General features: G+C 38.7%; 2 protein-coding genes and 1 non-coding gene across 7 annotated transcripts; all 3 read left to right on the top strand.

The window, feature by feature from the left end:
* Nucleotides 1–34: 34 nt before the first annotated feature.
* Nucleotides 35–5,152, top strand: LOC126796365 (phospho-2-dehydro-3-deoxyheptonate aldolase 2, chloroplastic-like). Its single transcript, XM_050523175.1, has 5 exons — nt 35–610; nt 1,783–2,060; nt 2,506–2,782; nt 4,310–4,555; nt 4,646–5,152. The coding sequence occupies exons 1-5, from the start codon at nt 110–112 to the stop codon at nt 4,922–4,924; spliced, it is 1,581 nt and encodes a 526-aa protein (XP_050379132.1). The 5' UTR covers nt 35–109; the 3' UTR covers nt 4,925–5,152.
* A 402-nt stretch (nt 5,153–5,554) lies between these two features.
* Nucleotides 5,555–5,626, top strand: TRNAW-CCA (transfer RNA tryptophan (anticodon CCA)). Its single transcript has one exon. It is a non-coding gene; the product is annotated as a tRNA-Trp (tRNA).
* Nucleotides 5,627–5,877: 251 nt separating this feature from the next.
* On the top strand, nt 5,878–10,700 carry LOC126794730 (trihelix transcription factor ENAP1-like). 5 transcript variants are annotated; one of them, XR_007672183.1, is made up of 6 exons: nt 5,878–6,692; nt 6,788–6,856; nt 8,881–8,975; nt 9,095–9,111; nt 9,197–9,661; nt 10,287–10,697. XR_007672183.1 is itself a non-coding variant. In XM_050521500.1 (2 exons), the coding sequence occupies exon 1, from the start codon at nt 5,911–5,913 to the stop codon at nt 6,670–6,672; it is 762 nt and encodes a 253-aa protein (XP_050377457.1). In that variant the 5' UTR covers nt 5,879–5,910; the 3' UTR covers nt 6,673–6,692; nt 6,788–8,872. The 5 variants fall into 5 exon arrangements, 1 of the variants encoding a protein (XP_050377457.1); XR_007672182.1 differs by having other exon boundaries at nt 9,095–9,661; nt 10,287–10,698; XR_007672181.1 differs by having other exon boundaries at nt 8,881–9,661; nt 10,287–10,700.
* The last annotated feature ends 3,669 nt before the right edge of the window (nt 10,701–14,369 follow it).

Below are 14,369 nucleotides of genomic sequence, written 5' to 3'. Positions count from 1 at the left end.
AAAACCAGAGGATTAAGTCCTTATTCAAATCCAATCTTCTTCTATCCCAACATCAAACTCTGACACAACTCCAGAACACACAGAGAACTGCCTCCACAGTCGGATAGATATGTCTCTGACAGCCACAGCCGCCGCCGCAGCAACCTCTGCCAACCTCACCACCTCCACCCCCTTCCTCTCCCGTACCACCCCAAAACCCATCACCACCCTTTTCAAACCTTTCCTACTCTCCATCCTCCCCAAACACCCCAAGACCTTCATCTCCGCCGTCTCCTCCTCCTCCTCGGTTTCCTCCTCCACCGCCGACTGGGCCGTGGACTCATGGAAATCCAAGACGGCCCAACAGCAGCCGGTTTACCCGGACCCCGAGGAGCTCCAGACCGTGTTGACCACCCTCGAGACGTTCCCGCCAATTGTGTTTGCCGGAGAGGCCAGGCGGCTGGAGACCTTGCTCGGCAAGGCCGCTCAGGGGGAGGCATTTTTGCTTCAGGGTGGGGATTGTGCCGAGAGCTTCAAGGAGTTTAATGCTAATAATATTAGGGATACCTTCAGAGTCTTCTTGCAGATGGCCATCACTCTCATTTATGGGGCTCAAATGCCCGTCATCAAGGTCCTTTACTTTTTCTCATTCCAAACAAGAACAGTTACATGATGGAAATTTTTTATTTGAAAATTTAGTTTTTGGTCTGATTTTTTTGCAGTTTGCTGTTTGCTAATTATATTGTGTTTGATGGAATTATTTTGATTCTGCATACATTGCTGATTGTTTTATAATCTGATCATTACCAATCGTGGGATTAAAACCAAAAAAGAAAAATAAATTCCTTGTTTTTATTGATAGCTGGGAATATACAGGAACGAGGTGACAATAAAAAGTTTGAATCTTGTATTAGGTTGGATGGATTAACATGAGGGCTGCTGCATGCAACTCAATGATTGTAATTGAGTTCATGGCTGTTTATTAGGTTTCGGAGACAAGCATTATGAGATTGAAGGCTTGTTGTGATGCGTGTTTGGATATATTGGTCATGGGGAGTTAGAATTAGAGTCGTACAAGGTGAAGGTGCTATGATGTTTTTTCTTTCCTTTTCTTTTTTCTTTTATTAAAAAAATTTAATGATTTTATGACAGTGTAATTGATAGGAAAACATGTTTAGTTTTGCCCTGCTGTTGAACTCTGAGGATTTGATTGCACCTATCCTTGTATTAGATATTGTCCGGTAATTGCCAGGAAGATGTGGAAATCCACCTTATCTCAGACTTCTTACAGTACCATACTCTTGTGTGGATTATTCTTTTCTTTTAACTGTACTTCAAAATTATATCAACATACTTTAGTTTTTCTTCCTTGGTCTTTTTTTCTCATGCATCATGGTTCTTTTTGGTATATAATGCTGCACTTCCCACTTCTATCTTCCGTGTACTCTTTTAAAAAGAGACAAGAAAAATCAAACATTTATGAGTTTGCTTTCTTATGTTGGCGATTTGGGTGATTAGTGACTTCTTCAAGTAGTTCTTGTGTCTTCTGTGTGTTTCGGAGTATGTGCCCATGGGAATGATCCCATGTAGGCCTTTACCTGGTCTGATAAATTATATGGTAAATTATGTATTTATGTTGCATTTTATGTGAAGATCCAAGATTTCGAATTCTAAACTGGCTCACATGTTTAACTACTGTCCATGATTTGGAACATTGTCATTAACTAGGGGAACAATGATTGATTACACGCATGGAAGCACCACTAAGAAGTGCTTTAATTTGAGATTTATCTTTTGTGACAGGTTGGGAGAATGGCAGGTCAATTCGCAAAGCCTAGGTCTGATGATTTTGAGACAAGAGATGGCGTGAAGCTCCCTAGTTATCGGGGAGACAATATCAATGGTGATGCTTTTGATGAGAAATCTAGAATACCAGACCCACAAAGGTTGGTCAGAGCATACCTCCAATCTGTTGGTACGCTGAATCTCCTCAGAGCATTTGCCACTGGTGGTTATGCTGCAATGCAGAGAGTCTCAGATTGGAATCTTGACTTCGTGGGGAATAGTGAGCAAGGGAACAGGTATCAGTTTTGTAACAAACCTCAACTTTCATTTGATACTTTGAAGGTTTATCAATTGATTTTGTTCCATTCAGCCTGCCCTTTATGCGTTCTTGTATCTTTGGCTGACACCAAAAGCTACAAGTTCAAGCATGAAATTTCTATTTCTTAGAGTTAGTTAGCTCTAAAATGTTATGATTCTTACAAATTGCTGCTATTGCAACATCATCACAGTTTGTTCAAGTTTTGTTCTTGCCGTTTAATTCAAGATTCTCCAGTTTATTACAAATTTCATCTGATAAGCAAGATGACTTTAACCAGAAACATTGAAATAGTTGTTATGTATGTGACTAGATTTTCTACTATTATACTCCCTAGTACAGAAATTTTGGGGGATACAATTGTTGATATGCTCATCGCAAAACAGTTACCTTGTGTTGTAATAAATTTATCTGTTTGAAAATAGGTACATGGAACTTGCACAACGAGTGGATGAAGCTATTGGATTCCTTACTGCTGCTGGGGTTACTAAGGACCATCCAATCATGAATACAATTGAGTATTGGATATCTCATGAATGCCTCCATTTACCATATGAGCAGGCCTTGACTAGGGAGGATTCAACAACTGGCCGTTTCTATGATTGTTCTGCCCACATGCTTTGGGTAGGGGAGAGGACTCGACAATTGGATGGAGCACATGTTGAATTCCTTCGTGGTGTATCCAATCCTCTCGGCATTAAGGTAAATTGGCTGTTACTTTTAGGGTACAACGAAGCAATAAGTGATTCGAATCAGTTCAACAACATTGTGATTTGATGATATTCGTCTTGTTTTTGACATAAATTTAGCAACATAACTTCATTTCTTCACCTAATTGTTGGAGAGGAGAGATTCCACATCTAAGAAGTGACAAAGAAAATAAAACTTATAAGTGGGTGGATAATAACCAATTGTACCGAGGCCTTTTGTGATTAAAACCCAACACATGTGAGGTGGCTAAGTTGGGACAATATCGGTACAGTTGGTTCACGGGCCACGCTTGTCGCTATTTAACATGGTATCAGAGCGGGTCCCTCTCCAGTCGCGTCTCCAATCTGTCGTGGGCTCGAGTTAGGTGCCACTTTGTCATGAGCCCAAGATGGGTGTCATTATCATGCCATCGGAGAGTTTCCGATTGGATGGTCACCAAGTGTCGTTGGTTATTGGACCTTGGTTTATTTCGTCCCAGTATGTGGGATGTTAATCTGTCACGTGCAGACCTAAAAATTAGGTTGCACGTGAGGGGGCGTGTTGGAGATGAGAGATTTCACATCTAAGAAGTGACAGAAAATAAAGCTTATAAGTGGGTGAATAATAACCTAAGTAGTACGGACACGGACACGAGTGTCCGTATTGGACACGATTCGATACGTAGACACGGCATATAGAAATTTTTTTGGACACGGACACGTGGTGGACACGTTAATTAAATATTATTTTGATATATATATATTTATTTATTAAAAAAATATTTTATAAATTTGAAAGTATTTAGAATTTTAGATGTATATATATATGTCAAAGTGTGCATTAAAATGATGAAAACATAACTTGTTAGAATGGTTAAGGACTTGTTAAGTACTTGGATAACCAAGGTTCAAATCCCTCCACAAGTATTCTTATTTTTATCACGAGTTTCTCTCCTTATATATATATATATATATATATATTAAAGTGTGCATAAATATAACAAAAACGGAATCTGTTAGAATGGTTGAGGAGTTGTTAAGTGCCTTGTATGACCAAGGTTCGATTCTCATCATAAGCACTTTCACTTTTATTATGAGTTGGTGCGTGTCCGCGTGTCCGGGCCGTGTCCAAAGTCAGTTTGCGTGTCCGAATTCGGACACGCGTGTCCGACGCGTATTGGGGCGTGTCCGGCGTGTCCGTGTGCGTGTCCGTGTCGGACACGCGATACGTCACTGTAATGGCGTGTCCGTGCAACCTAGATAATAACCAATTGTACCGAGGCCTTTTGTGATTAAAACCCAACCACTGTGAAGTGGCTAAGTTGAGACAATATCGGTACAGTTAATCTACGGGCCACGTTTGTCGCGGTTTAACATTAGTTAGTATGAATATGTGGTTTGTAAGTCTTGTTTTTGACATCAATTTAGCAACATAACTTTATTTCTTCACCTAGTTAGTATGGATCTGTGGTTTGTAACAGGGCAATGAGTATCTCAACATTATCTGCGTAAGTTAGGTACTAATGTTCGAACTGTGCAGGTGAGTGATAAAATGGACCCAACGGAGCTTGTGAAACTGTGTGAGATTCTTAACCCTCATAACAAACCTGGCAGACTGACAATCATTACCAGGATGGGAGCAGATAATATGCGGATAAAGCTCCCCCATTTGATTAGAGCTGTCCGCCAGGCAGGGCTTATAGTTACATGGGTTAGTGATCCCATGCATGGGAACACAATAAAGGCTCCATGTGGGCTCAAGACACGGCCGTTCGATTCAATCAGGGTAAGTAAATGATCAATTTAATTAACCTGGTGTACTCCGGCATAATTTAGTCACCACCTAAGTTAGTACGTTGATACTCTTTGATCTCAGGCTGAGCTGAGAGCTTTCTTTGACGTCCACGACCAAGAAGGGAGCTATCCCGGAGGGGTGCATCTGGAGATGACTGGGCAGAATGTGACGGAGTGCATTGGAGGGTCAAAGGCTGTGACAGTAAATGACTTGAACTCGCGTTACCACACACATTGTGACCCCAGACTGAATGCATCGCAGTCGCTTGAGTTGGCCTTTTTGATATCAGACCGGTTGAGGAAAGACAGGTTAAAATCAGCTAGGACTGATTTGAAGATGAACGGCAGTGTTTCAGTGTAAGCTTCTTTAGTGGAGTTGGGTTTATTTACTTTGGGAGTACTGAGTTCTGGAAAAGTCCTGTAAGGATCATTTTGGTGAACATGGAAGTTTTGCACCTTGAGCCTTCTTCAGATTTTGTTTTGGTGATGAATCTATAACTAGAACTTTGAAAAGTTTGAGAACCATTAAGAAAAATATGAGTGTGACATTACAGGGTATGACAATCAAAGGCTTCTAGAGTCTTTTTGTTTGTTTGTTACATATGAGGCCAAAGGCCCAGACAAAACTAAAACTAAAACAACCTAACCAGCAGCGTTAGTCTTAAAACGCCGATACTTGGAAAAACCAGCAATGTCATCAAGGAGAGCTTCAATGATCAAAGGGGGAGATTCATTCAAGATGCAGATCCCCTTGGCATTAAGAGTGCTGGTTTTAGCCAACAAATCAGCAACATAATTATGTTCCCTATGGCTTCTAGAGTCTTTGGGAAACCTCATCCTCTTCCTTCTGAGTTTTTTACTTTTGTTTTTCGATGAGGTCCTTCTGAGTTGTGACTTGTGTACATTTGTAACGGATTAAACCATTATTTCCTTAACATTCATAACAGGGAGGAGCATATATATATAAATGGTACTGAGAAGTAGATACAACGGATCTGTGGCGCAATGGTAGCGCGTCTGACTCCAGATCAGAAGGTTGCGTGTTCGATTCACGTCAGGTTCATTTTTTGTTTCCCTCTCGCCATGATGCCAAAAATGTCCAAAATACCCTTAAAACTGATAAAATACCAAAACAACCCTCTCGGCGGAAGGTGCGCTCCCGTGTGGGCGCTGCGGTGGCGTCGTCGTATTGGTCTCTAGTCCTCTAGTGACGCGCGCAGTGGTTAATTGTGACCTTGGAGGCGCGCCCACTGCCTCACCCCACTCTCTCTCTCTCTGTCTAATGTCAACGACCTCCCACCTCCACCCTCACAACCTTCTCATTCTCTCTCTCCTCTCCATTTCCCAATGTCCTCCCCCGCCGCCCAACCCCGCAAGTTCCCCCCGCCGTGCTGGACCGACGACGAGGCCCAAGCCCTCATCTCCGTCTATAAACAGAAATGGACCTCCCTCAACCGCACCAACCTCAAATCCCACGACTGGGACGACGTCGCCGCCTCCCTCGCCGCCCAGTTCCCCGCCGTCTCCCCCTCCAAAACCCCCGTCCAGTGCCACAACAAGATCGAGAAGCTCCGCAAACGCTTCCGCTCTGAAAAACACCGCGCCGCCGCCCGCCCCGGCCGCTTCTCCCCCTGGTCCCTGTATCCCTTGATGGCCGACCTCGACTCCCTCTCCGCTCCCAAACCCGACCCCACCACAACCACCTCCACGGCTTTTCCGGTCAGGTCGTTAGGTCATAGGAATTTGAGTCATGAGGAGTTCATTCCAAAGAGGGATCTGAGGAATGAGAGCTCAGGCTATCGTCGGAAATTGGAGAGCGGCGTGGGGAGTAGTGGTGGTGGTGGTGGTGTGGTGAGGAAGGCGGATCCGGCGGAGGAGATAGTGTCGTCGATCCGGTCGCTGGGGGAGAAGTATATGAAGGTGGAGAAGAGGAAGATGGAGATGGCGAGGGAGATTGTGGTGATGCAAATGGACATGGAAATGAAGCAGACTCAGGTCATCATGGAGTCGCAGCAGCAGATGGTGAGTGCTTGTGTTAGTGCATTGTTGGAGAGTAGGAGGAGGAAGAAGAAGAACAGGAAGATCAATGTGGCGCCCAGTGCCGACTGATTGATGGAGCTGTTTATGATGTGAGTTTTGTGTTTTAGAGTGTGATGAATTTACCGCGGTGTGTTTTTATTTTGTTTTGATTGTGCCGAGTTTGTATCGTTCATGTGATTTGTAGGTAAATGAGGAGAAATGTGTACCAGGAGGATGTGGCTTGAAGAAGAGAGGTCTTTGGTGTTGACAAGAAGTAAGATTCTCTTCTGGGATTAATTGTACTTTTAGCTGTAGAAATGGCTAGTTTTCTTTTTGTATCTAATGTCTCGGATTCAAGGTTTGGAGCATGAAGTTGGAGCAATTTATACCAATCTTCTAACAATTTAGTGCTTCTCAGTTTCAATTACGTACTGTTATGTTTCATGTATGTGCTCTAAGATTTTTCAATCTGTTTGTTTCTAACTCTTCTAGGCTCTCTTTTGGGGACCTGGATTATAACATTAGGCACTGAGCTGTTTGTTCCAGTGCATTATTTCCAGAACAGTGGTATACTCTGATATTTTCCTTGTTATGTTGCCCATTGTGGTCCAGATTCTTGCCCAAAGAATATCTCCGACAATAGTGAATAGAATGCATAAAAAAAGGAGGAACAATTATAGGTTGTTGCTCTAGGAAGGCTAAGACTTTGAGGGGAAAATAGGAAACAGTGCATGACGAAATCTTCAGCCTAAGACTTACCAGAGCCTTGTGAATGCCCCCCTTGAGCTATCGAATGAATAGTTTTGGCAATATAAACTGGATGAAGCAAACCCAGGTTATATAAGCTGAGACACATCAGTATAATACCAATCTGAAGATCCCGAGACTCACTAACTCCATTTTGTATTTACTTTCATCTATATTTGCTTCATATCTTCAGATTACTATGATGCTGAGTGAACTGTTATCACATTTTAGATTAGTATGTGTCCATGAAACTATACTTGTAGATGGTACTTTTGAGGCAATTATAACTTTGAGGGATTCTGGGAATTTGGCAGATAAATTGTAATGTTTCCACAGTACATTTACTTGCATGAATATTTCAAGAATTTCTGAAGTATCTGTTAGCTTATTCACAGTTTATGAATATGTGAGTTTTTTCACATGTTTCTGATATACGTGCATGCATTTGAAGTAGATGATGTATATCATCATTGAAATACAATAATGTAATTACAACTGAGTAAACCGGAAAAGGCTTCTTTAATGTCCCTGAAAATTCCACAGTAGAGGATGATTGGGATGCCAATTGAGCTCTAATGGTCCCTTGGTTCCCTCATAATGGCCGAGCATAGCTGTCATAATCCATTACTTATAGTTAGGTGGTAAGGAGAGAAGTCTTTATAGGTTCTTTTTTACCATACTAGTATACCTTTACTGATTTAGTTAGAAAGTAACTGTGGCTAGTAGCAACAGACTACTTTGGTGGTATGGTGTAAAAGTTTTTCTATTTTAACTGGTCTATAATGGATGAATGATCCTGATTCTCCATATGGAGTGACATAGGTGTTTGCATAGAATTTCAGAGTGTTTAGATTATCCTATGAATTGCTTTATGTGATTATATTGTGTAGGATTATGGTGATGGAAGGCTAAAGCTAGGAAATACCACTTTTAGATCATTTCTTTTGGTTGGTTAGAGAAGTTAAGTGACAAAGTGGCAAAAGATTTCAGTTTTAGTGATCTTAGGAGCATTTCATTCAATAAAACTTGGAAATTGTTTAATAGTTACAGTCAAGTGATTCCTTAGAGAGTGCATAAGGTCTCAAATAACTTTATTAGAACATAACTCCTTGTTGTATCTACTTTCATCTGTTTGCTTCAAATCTTCCAAAAAAGTTTAGTTTTATACTGAATGAACTTTTATCACATTTCAGATTTTTTACAGTCACAATAGAAGTAATTACAAAACAATAATTAACTGCTTATTCTTCCCCTAGGCCTTCAAACTCAGGATATTTGTTGTGCTGTAACCTTTAAAATGGTCATTACTATCATTAATTATATTATTATAAATAGGATTTATACACTTAACAACAGAATCATAAATACAAACAATCAATACAACTGCTGCCACCTCTATGTTTTTGAGTTATTCTCCATTATGTTATGAGTTTGAGATTTAATGAGATTGTTTGCAACTTGCAAGTATTATTGATTGTGGAGTAGCTGAGTGACAAAGTCCAAACACATTTTAACTTGGGAAGCATTATAACTTGCATTTGCTTGAATCAGGAAATGGTTAGTACCAGTATAAGTGGCCAATTAGCTATTGGTCAGTGTTGGATTTCCCCAGAGGGTTTGTTTCTTGCGGGGTTAATTGTCTGATGGTAAGAGTTGTTTTCTTGAGAGTGACCGGGGTTTGAATTACGAAATGGTTAATATTGGTACCAGTGGCCAATTGAATATTGCCTGTGTTGGATTTCCTCAGAGGGTTTGTTTCTCGCAGGGCTTAGTTCTCTGATGGTAAGAGTTTTTTCCTTGAGAATGACCAGTGACATTAATATAAGAGCTTTGCTTTACGGTTCGTACTTGTTTTATGAACTTGAAGGCACTGATTTACAAGGAGAGACAGAAATAAAATCGAGTGGATTCAGCTCCACACGTCTATGGGACGTAGTCTACTGTTGGTTTGGGAACCCCTGTTCGATGAACAAGTAATGGAATTGAGTGTGAAGGTAGGCTTTGGGTAAAGGAAGGTTTGTGTAAAGCTCAAGAATTAAAAAGTTCCAGATGTTTGTAAGAAATTCTTAGCTAAGGATTTCTTGCTGGGAATAGTGTGTTAAAACAGGATGAGTATTGGTTGATGTCATCCCATCAAAGAGATGATCTTGTCAATCGAGACATTGAGAGGTGAATTGAAAGTTTGGGAAGATGGAAGTGGCCCAAGGGATTGTGAAGATGAAAATGGAGATGAGATGAAGCAAGATCTGGTAATCTGTGGAAGCTTTGGGTTGATGCATCAGTGGAGAGTAAGAAGAACACCTGATTCCAAGAGGGTGGAGACAAACTGCAGGTTAGGATTATTTTCTACAAGTTCTGTTTTAACTAGTTTGCTATATATGGATGGCCTATCTAAATTGTTGTTTTCGAACTTGTTTTTTCTTTCAATTACTTAAAACTGTTAACCGTTTCTATATTGTTCTGTATTATGGGATGTACCGTTGTAAAAGAGTTTTCTCTCATCAAGCCAAGAACTAAAACTTGTTTCGTAACACCATCCTGCCGATTCTGTTAAGTTGGTAGATTTGGCTACCTTCTTTTGTGTGTGTTCAAAAGTCTGAAACATGTAATTTGGTATATTAAGGAAGTATCACACTATTTTTAGCAATAAATAGGTTACCTAGTTTGATGCATGTGGTTGATGTATCACATATGCATGTGAATATTCATTGTGTGACAGATAAACCCTTTTGATCTCCATTCCAGTTAAATTTCACTGCTCTGTGACATATGCCTATCCTCTGCATGTTAGGTTGCCCAACTTGGCACTACAGTAAAATATGTGATGTTAAACATGGTGATGAATGCCCCAAACAATAGGATCAGATTTACTCATTCTGCCACCTCCGCATTTGTAGTCAGAAATTTTCTGTATTCCATTAGTTGATGTGCTAGTTCTAACATGATCTTGTTTGCAGGTGCCATATGGTCCAGCTATCCCAGGTGTGGTGAGGTTGAAGAGAACTAAAAGCCTACTCTAATGTCATTTGAAGACTTAATCTTCCAACTTTTAGCGGTGTGCATGAGGAAATAACGTTGGCCTATTAGATGTTATCAGTATCTTGTTCCCTGTGAGCTTGGTTCTTTAATGGTACGTTTTCGTTTGTTAAAGAATAGCCAGTGATCTTACCTGAGAACATGAAATATGCTTAGATTAACGAGTATAGAAATATATGTAAAGAAAACAAACGTGGAACTCGCTTGGTGCAGGGAATGCAAACTTTATTCTACTTTGGTTTAGATTTCATATCAGTATACACGTTGTATTAACGTAAAGCTATAGAAAATTCAATCTTCTAGCTGTTGATTATTTGTTTTATGCATATTGCTGGAAGATGACTTGTAATCTGCCAAATCTCTGGATGATATAGAATTTGGTTATTTTATACTTTCTGGCCAACGGCTATAAAATAAAGGAAACTTGGAGGTCCATTTATTAAGCATGAGAGATTGTGAGATTGTTTTTAGAGTTTGATGGGTGATTAAAAGTTTAAAACTTCTTTAAGGAGGTATGGATTTGTTCGTCCGTGAAAAGGGGGAACCTAATGGAGGGTTTCATGGCTTTCATCCGTTGCTGTTTGAAAAGGGATTTGTTGTATCAGATGTAGAACTAACTTGTGCGCTGAATTTGAAACGAGTGATCAAAACCCCCTTTTGTCCATCTTGACCAGTTTTGCCTGTTGGATATCTTCATACAACAATGACGAAGACTTTCTCTGTCTCCGGAAATTATATTTCAGCGTTCAAATTAAGATTATACAACTCATGGAAAATTGGAACTACCTGCCAATCAATTGGTGAATGGTGAGTTCCTAGCCAAGCAAACTTTGAACTTCAGACTCAAATCAACATTCTAGAGTTTTTATATCAGACAATTTTGACCTATCTTTTCTGATTTTTCTTGATCTTGATCCATCTTGTCGAGTTTCAAGTTTATACTCGATTTCAATGGTTGTTGAGATCATACGCTAAAGACTGGTTTAGTTTAACGGTTGCATGGAAATTGTGGAATAGTAATGATTGAGAGTCAAAATTGTCACTACTCTAGTAGTCTAGATGGTATGGTTCAAAGAAATGTAGCTAGCTAATCTGATTTATGATCTTCCACACCACAAAAGTATTGAAAGTTTGAAACAGAAAATCGTTGCAGAAAGTATGGGACTTTACGATCTGCAAGTCAGTGTGGTTTTGGCAATGAAATCATGACTTAAACGAACATCAATTCAATGGCTTGCAATACCAAACTCTTCACTAAAATCCGGACAAGTATATACTATTTACTATACATTCCACATGGAACATCAATATGATTATAATCGACACGACGCAATAACATCATAACTAAACTTTGACAGGAAATTTGGTTACTAATTAGTAATTAGTATCTTATCTACAAAATTATAGCAAATAATAGGATTGGGACTACTGATAAACACAAGCCATTACCTTGATTTACTAAACTCATTCAAATAGTACTAGTTACACGACAGGAGCTTAATTTTCTTCATTAATATCTTCATGATCTCGTTGGCAGGTAGTGTAGAAAATTAGAAATATTAATTGTATGAACATGCATATGCAATTATGCATCACTATTTCATGCGAGTGTAGTCCCAAGTGGTAGGCTACTCAGTATTCACTTGATAAAATAACAGTTCTACTTTACCTACTATAAATGGGAACCGTTTCTTAACTTTCTTTATCCCATAACAGGCCCAGTGGCAGAACTACGTTGCAGGCTGGTCTGGTTATAACTCACCCGACAAACAGTTTAGTATTTAATTAATTATGTATTATAGTCCCACAGAAACTGAAGTTAGTTCAGTTGGCTAAGTTACCCAACTCATTGGGCATTGATCCAAATTCAAATCCCAGCTTGCCCTTCTTTCCATCATTTTTCTGGTTCTTTTTTTTCTTTTCTCTATCTCTCTTTCTAAATTTTTTTCTTGTAAACTTCTATTCATACTTCTAAAACAGTATTTAGACTTCCTTACTCAGTGTACTTCCAATTTTCTTTTACAGATACCTAAAATGCTAATTTAGACTTTCATAATTTCCCTAAAATGTCAATTATCTAATTTGATATATTAAATCAGTCTACTATTAATTTTTTCATTCCTACTTTATTTCAAATTATTATATTATATACAACTCGAAAAATGTATAATAATCACATAAATTATCTTCTCAAATTAATTCACTCTTCCGCTTGTTTTATAAATTCATAATAAAATTGCTAAACTATATTTTTCAATTATTGATATACATATGTGTTATATATATATATGAAACTAACCAAGAATTAACATCAATGTATATCAAATATTCTAACCTCTAATGAATGAGTTTTGTTGGCTCAAATCAAAGTTTATGAGAAATTTTAGATAGTTATATAGTTTATACATTAAATCGTCTACATTCAATTTGATGCTAATCATCTACATTTAATTTTTGACTTATGATGTTTATCAAAAAAGAAGATAATCAATTAAATTATTTTATGTAATTTGATAACCCATTTTGGGATTTTCTAGCAATAAATATAAAAGATAATTATCTACATTTGTAATTTAGAATATATAAGTTAAGAATTGTTTTTTGATATTTTCATATGTATTGACTAAGTCAGAACTATATAGAAAAAAGAGAGAGGTCTAGGTACCATTGTATGAGATATGAATAGAAGCTCCATTTTTTCTTTTGTACACTATTTTCTTTACTCACTCTTCTTTTATATCACATAGTTTCTCAATATTCAAAAAAATCTTACAATATTTTTTTGTAAGTAAGAAAAAGATCTCATCTTCCCCATTTTCTCCTCCTTTAATTTTGATCATAGCATTTTTAGTATAATTTATTTAGCTATTTAGTTATCTGTTAAAACATAATAATTATGTCGTCAAAACCAACCCTACCCAATTCGGATTCTTGGTTCCGATCTCATCTTTCACATACAGTAGTAACAGTACTACCCTGTAATCACATCAGTCACCCACAATCTCAACATGGTGTTGGGGAATGCGGAAGAATAAACTATAGAATGGAAATATAAATAACTCACAACCACAAATCCATTGAGGATCTTTATCTACATCTGTTAACTTATTCCCAATAGAGATGATATGTGACCACAAACTACAAATTCAGTTGTTTTGGAAACCACCTAACTAACAAGGTATTATGAGAACAAACCGTCTCATATTTGATTTTGAGGGCGTTTTGTCACATAGTTTGCGCCATAAGGTGAGTCTAAACTCTTTTATTTCTCACTACGCCTAACAAAGGTATAACCGATAGGATTTACATCTGCAGTGTTGGCATTACCTGACCAATGACATGTCTCTTTATTAAAACTGGATCTTACGGCTTTCCATGAGGCTGTGGCGGTGACGTAGGTCGATAATCACCATCAATTCCTGCCGGATAGTACTTTCCATGTAGGCCAATCTACAATGTTAGAATTTTGCTTCAACAGAGTATGTATGGTTCGACATCAAACTCATTCAACATCGTTATTCTTCAAGATCTCTCATTTGGATTAGTATTGACATTGAGGCGTCCCCCAATAATAACCATCATCTAAGAAAATAGACGAGTGAGTATCATTAATCATAGATCAAGTTATGCCATAACTCGCAATCAACAAGCATTATCGAACCAAATGGTCTTTCTACACCTTCGTAACAGCCATTGCCTAGTGACACCATCTACCACATTTGTGGAGTCACCACGTCACCAACAAAGAGTGACTACATGTTCATTTGTCGGCATCAATCCTTACCAGCATAGTTGCAGCATATATCTCTAAACTCGTCACTTCCATTTATAGGACTATTAGAAACATGATGAAGTACAATGAGACAAACCACGACAAAACCAAGTCGTTGAACTTTGAACAAACTTATTCTTCTCTCCTCCTAAGGACGGAGAGACTGGCTCATCAAAAGTGACTAAACGAGATCGCATGTGAATGTCTTTATATAAGCGGACATAGGTGGAAG

The sequence above is a fragment of the Argentina anserina genome, chromosome 5, assembly GCF_933775445.1.
Source record: "Argentina anserina chromosome 5, drPotAnse1.1, whole genome shotgun sequence".
NCBI lineage: Eukaryota > Viridiplantae > Streptophyta > Magnoliopsida > Rosales > Rosaceae > Argentina > Argentina anserina.
This window is presented reverse-complemented; position numbering and strand designations above follow the sequence as displayed.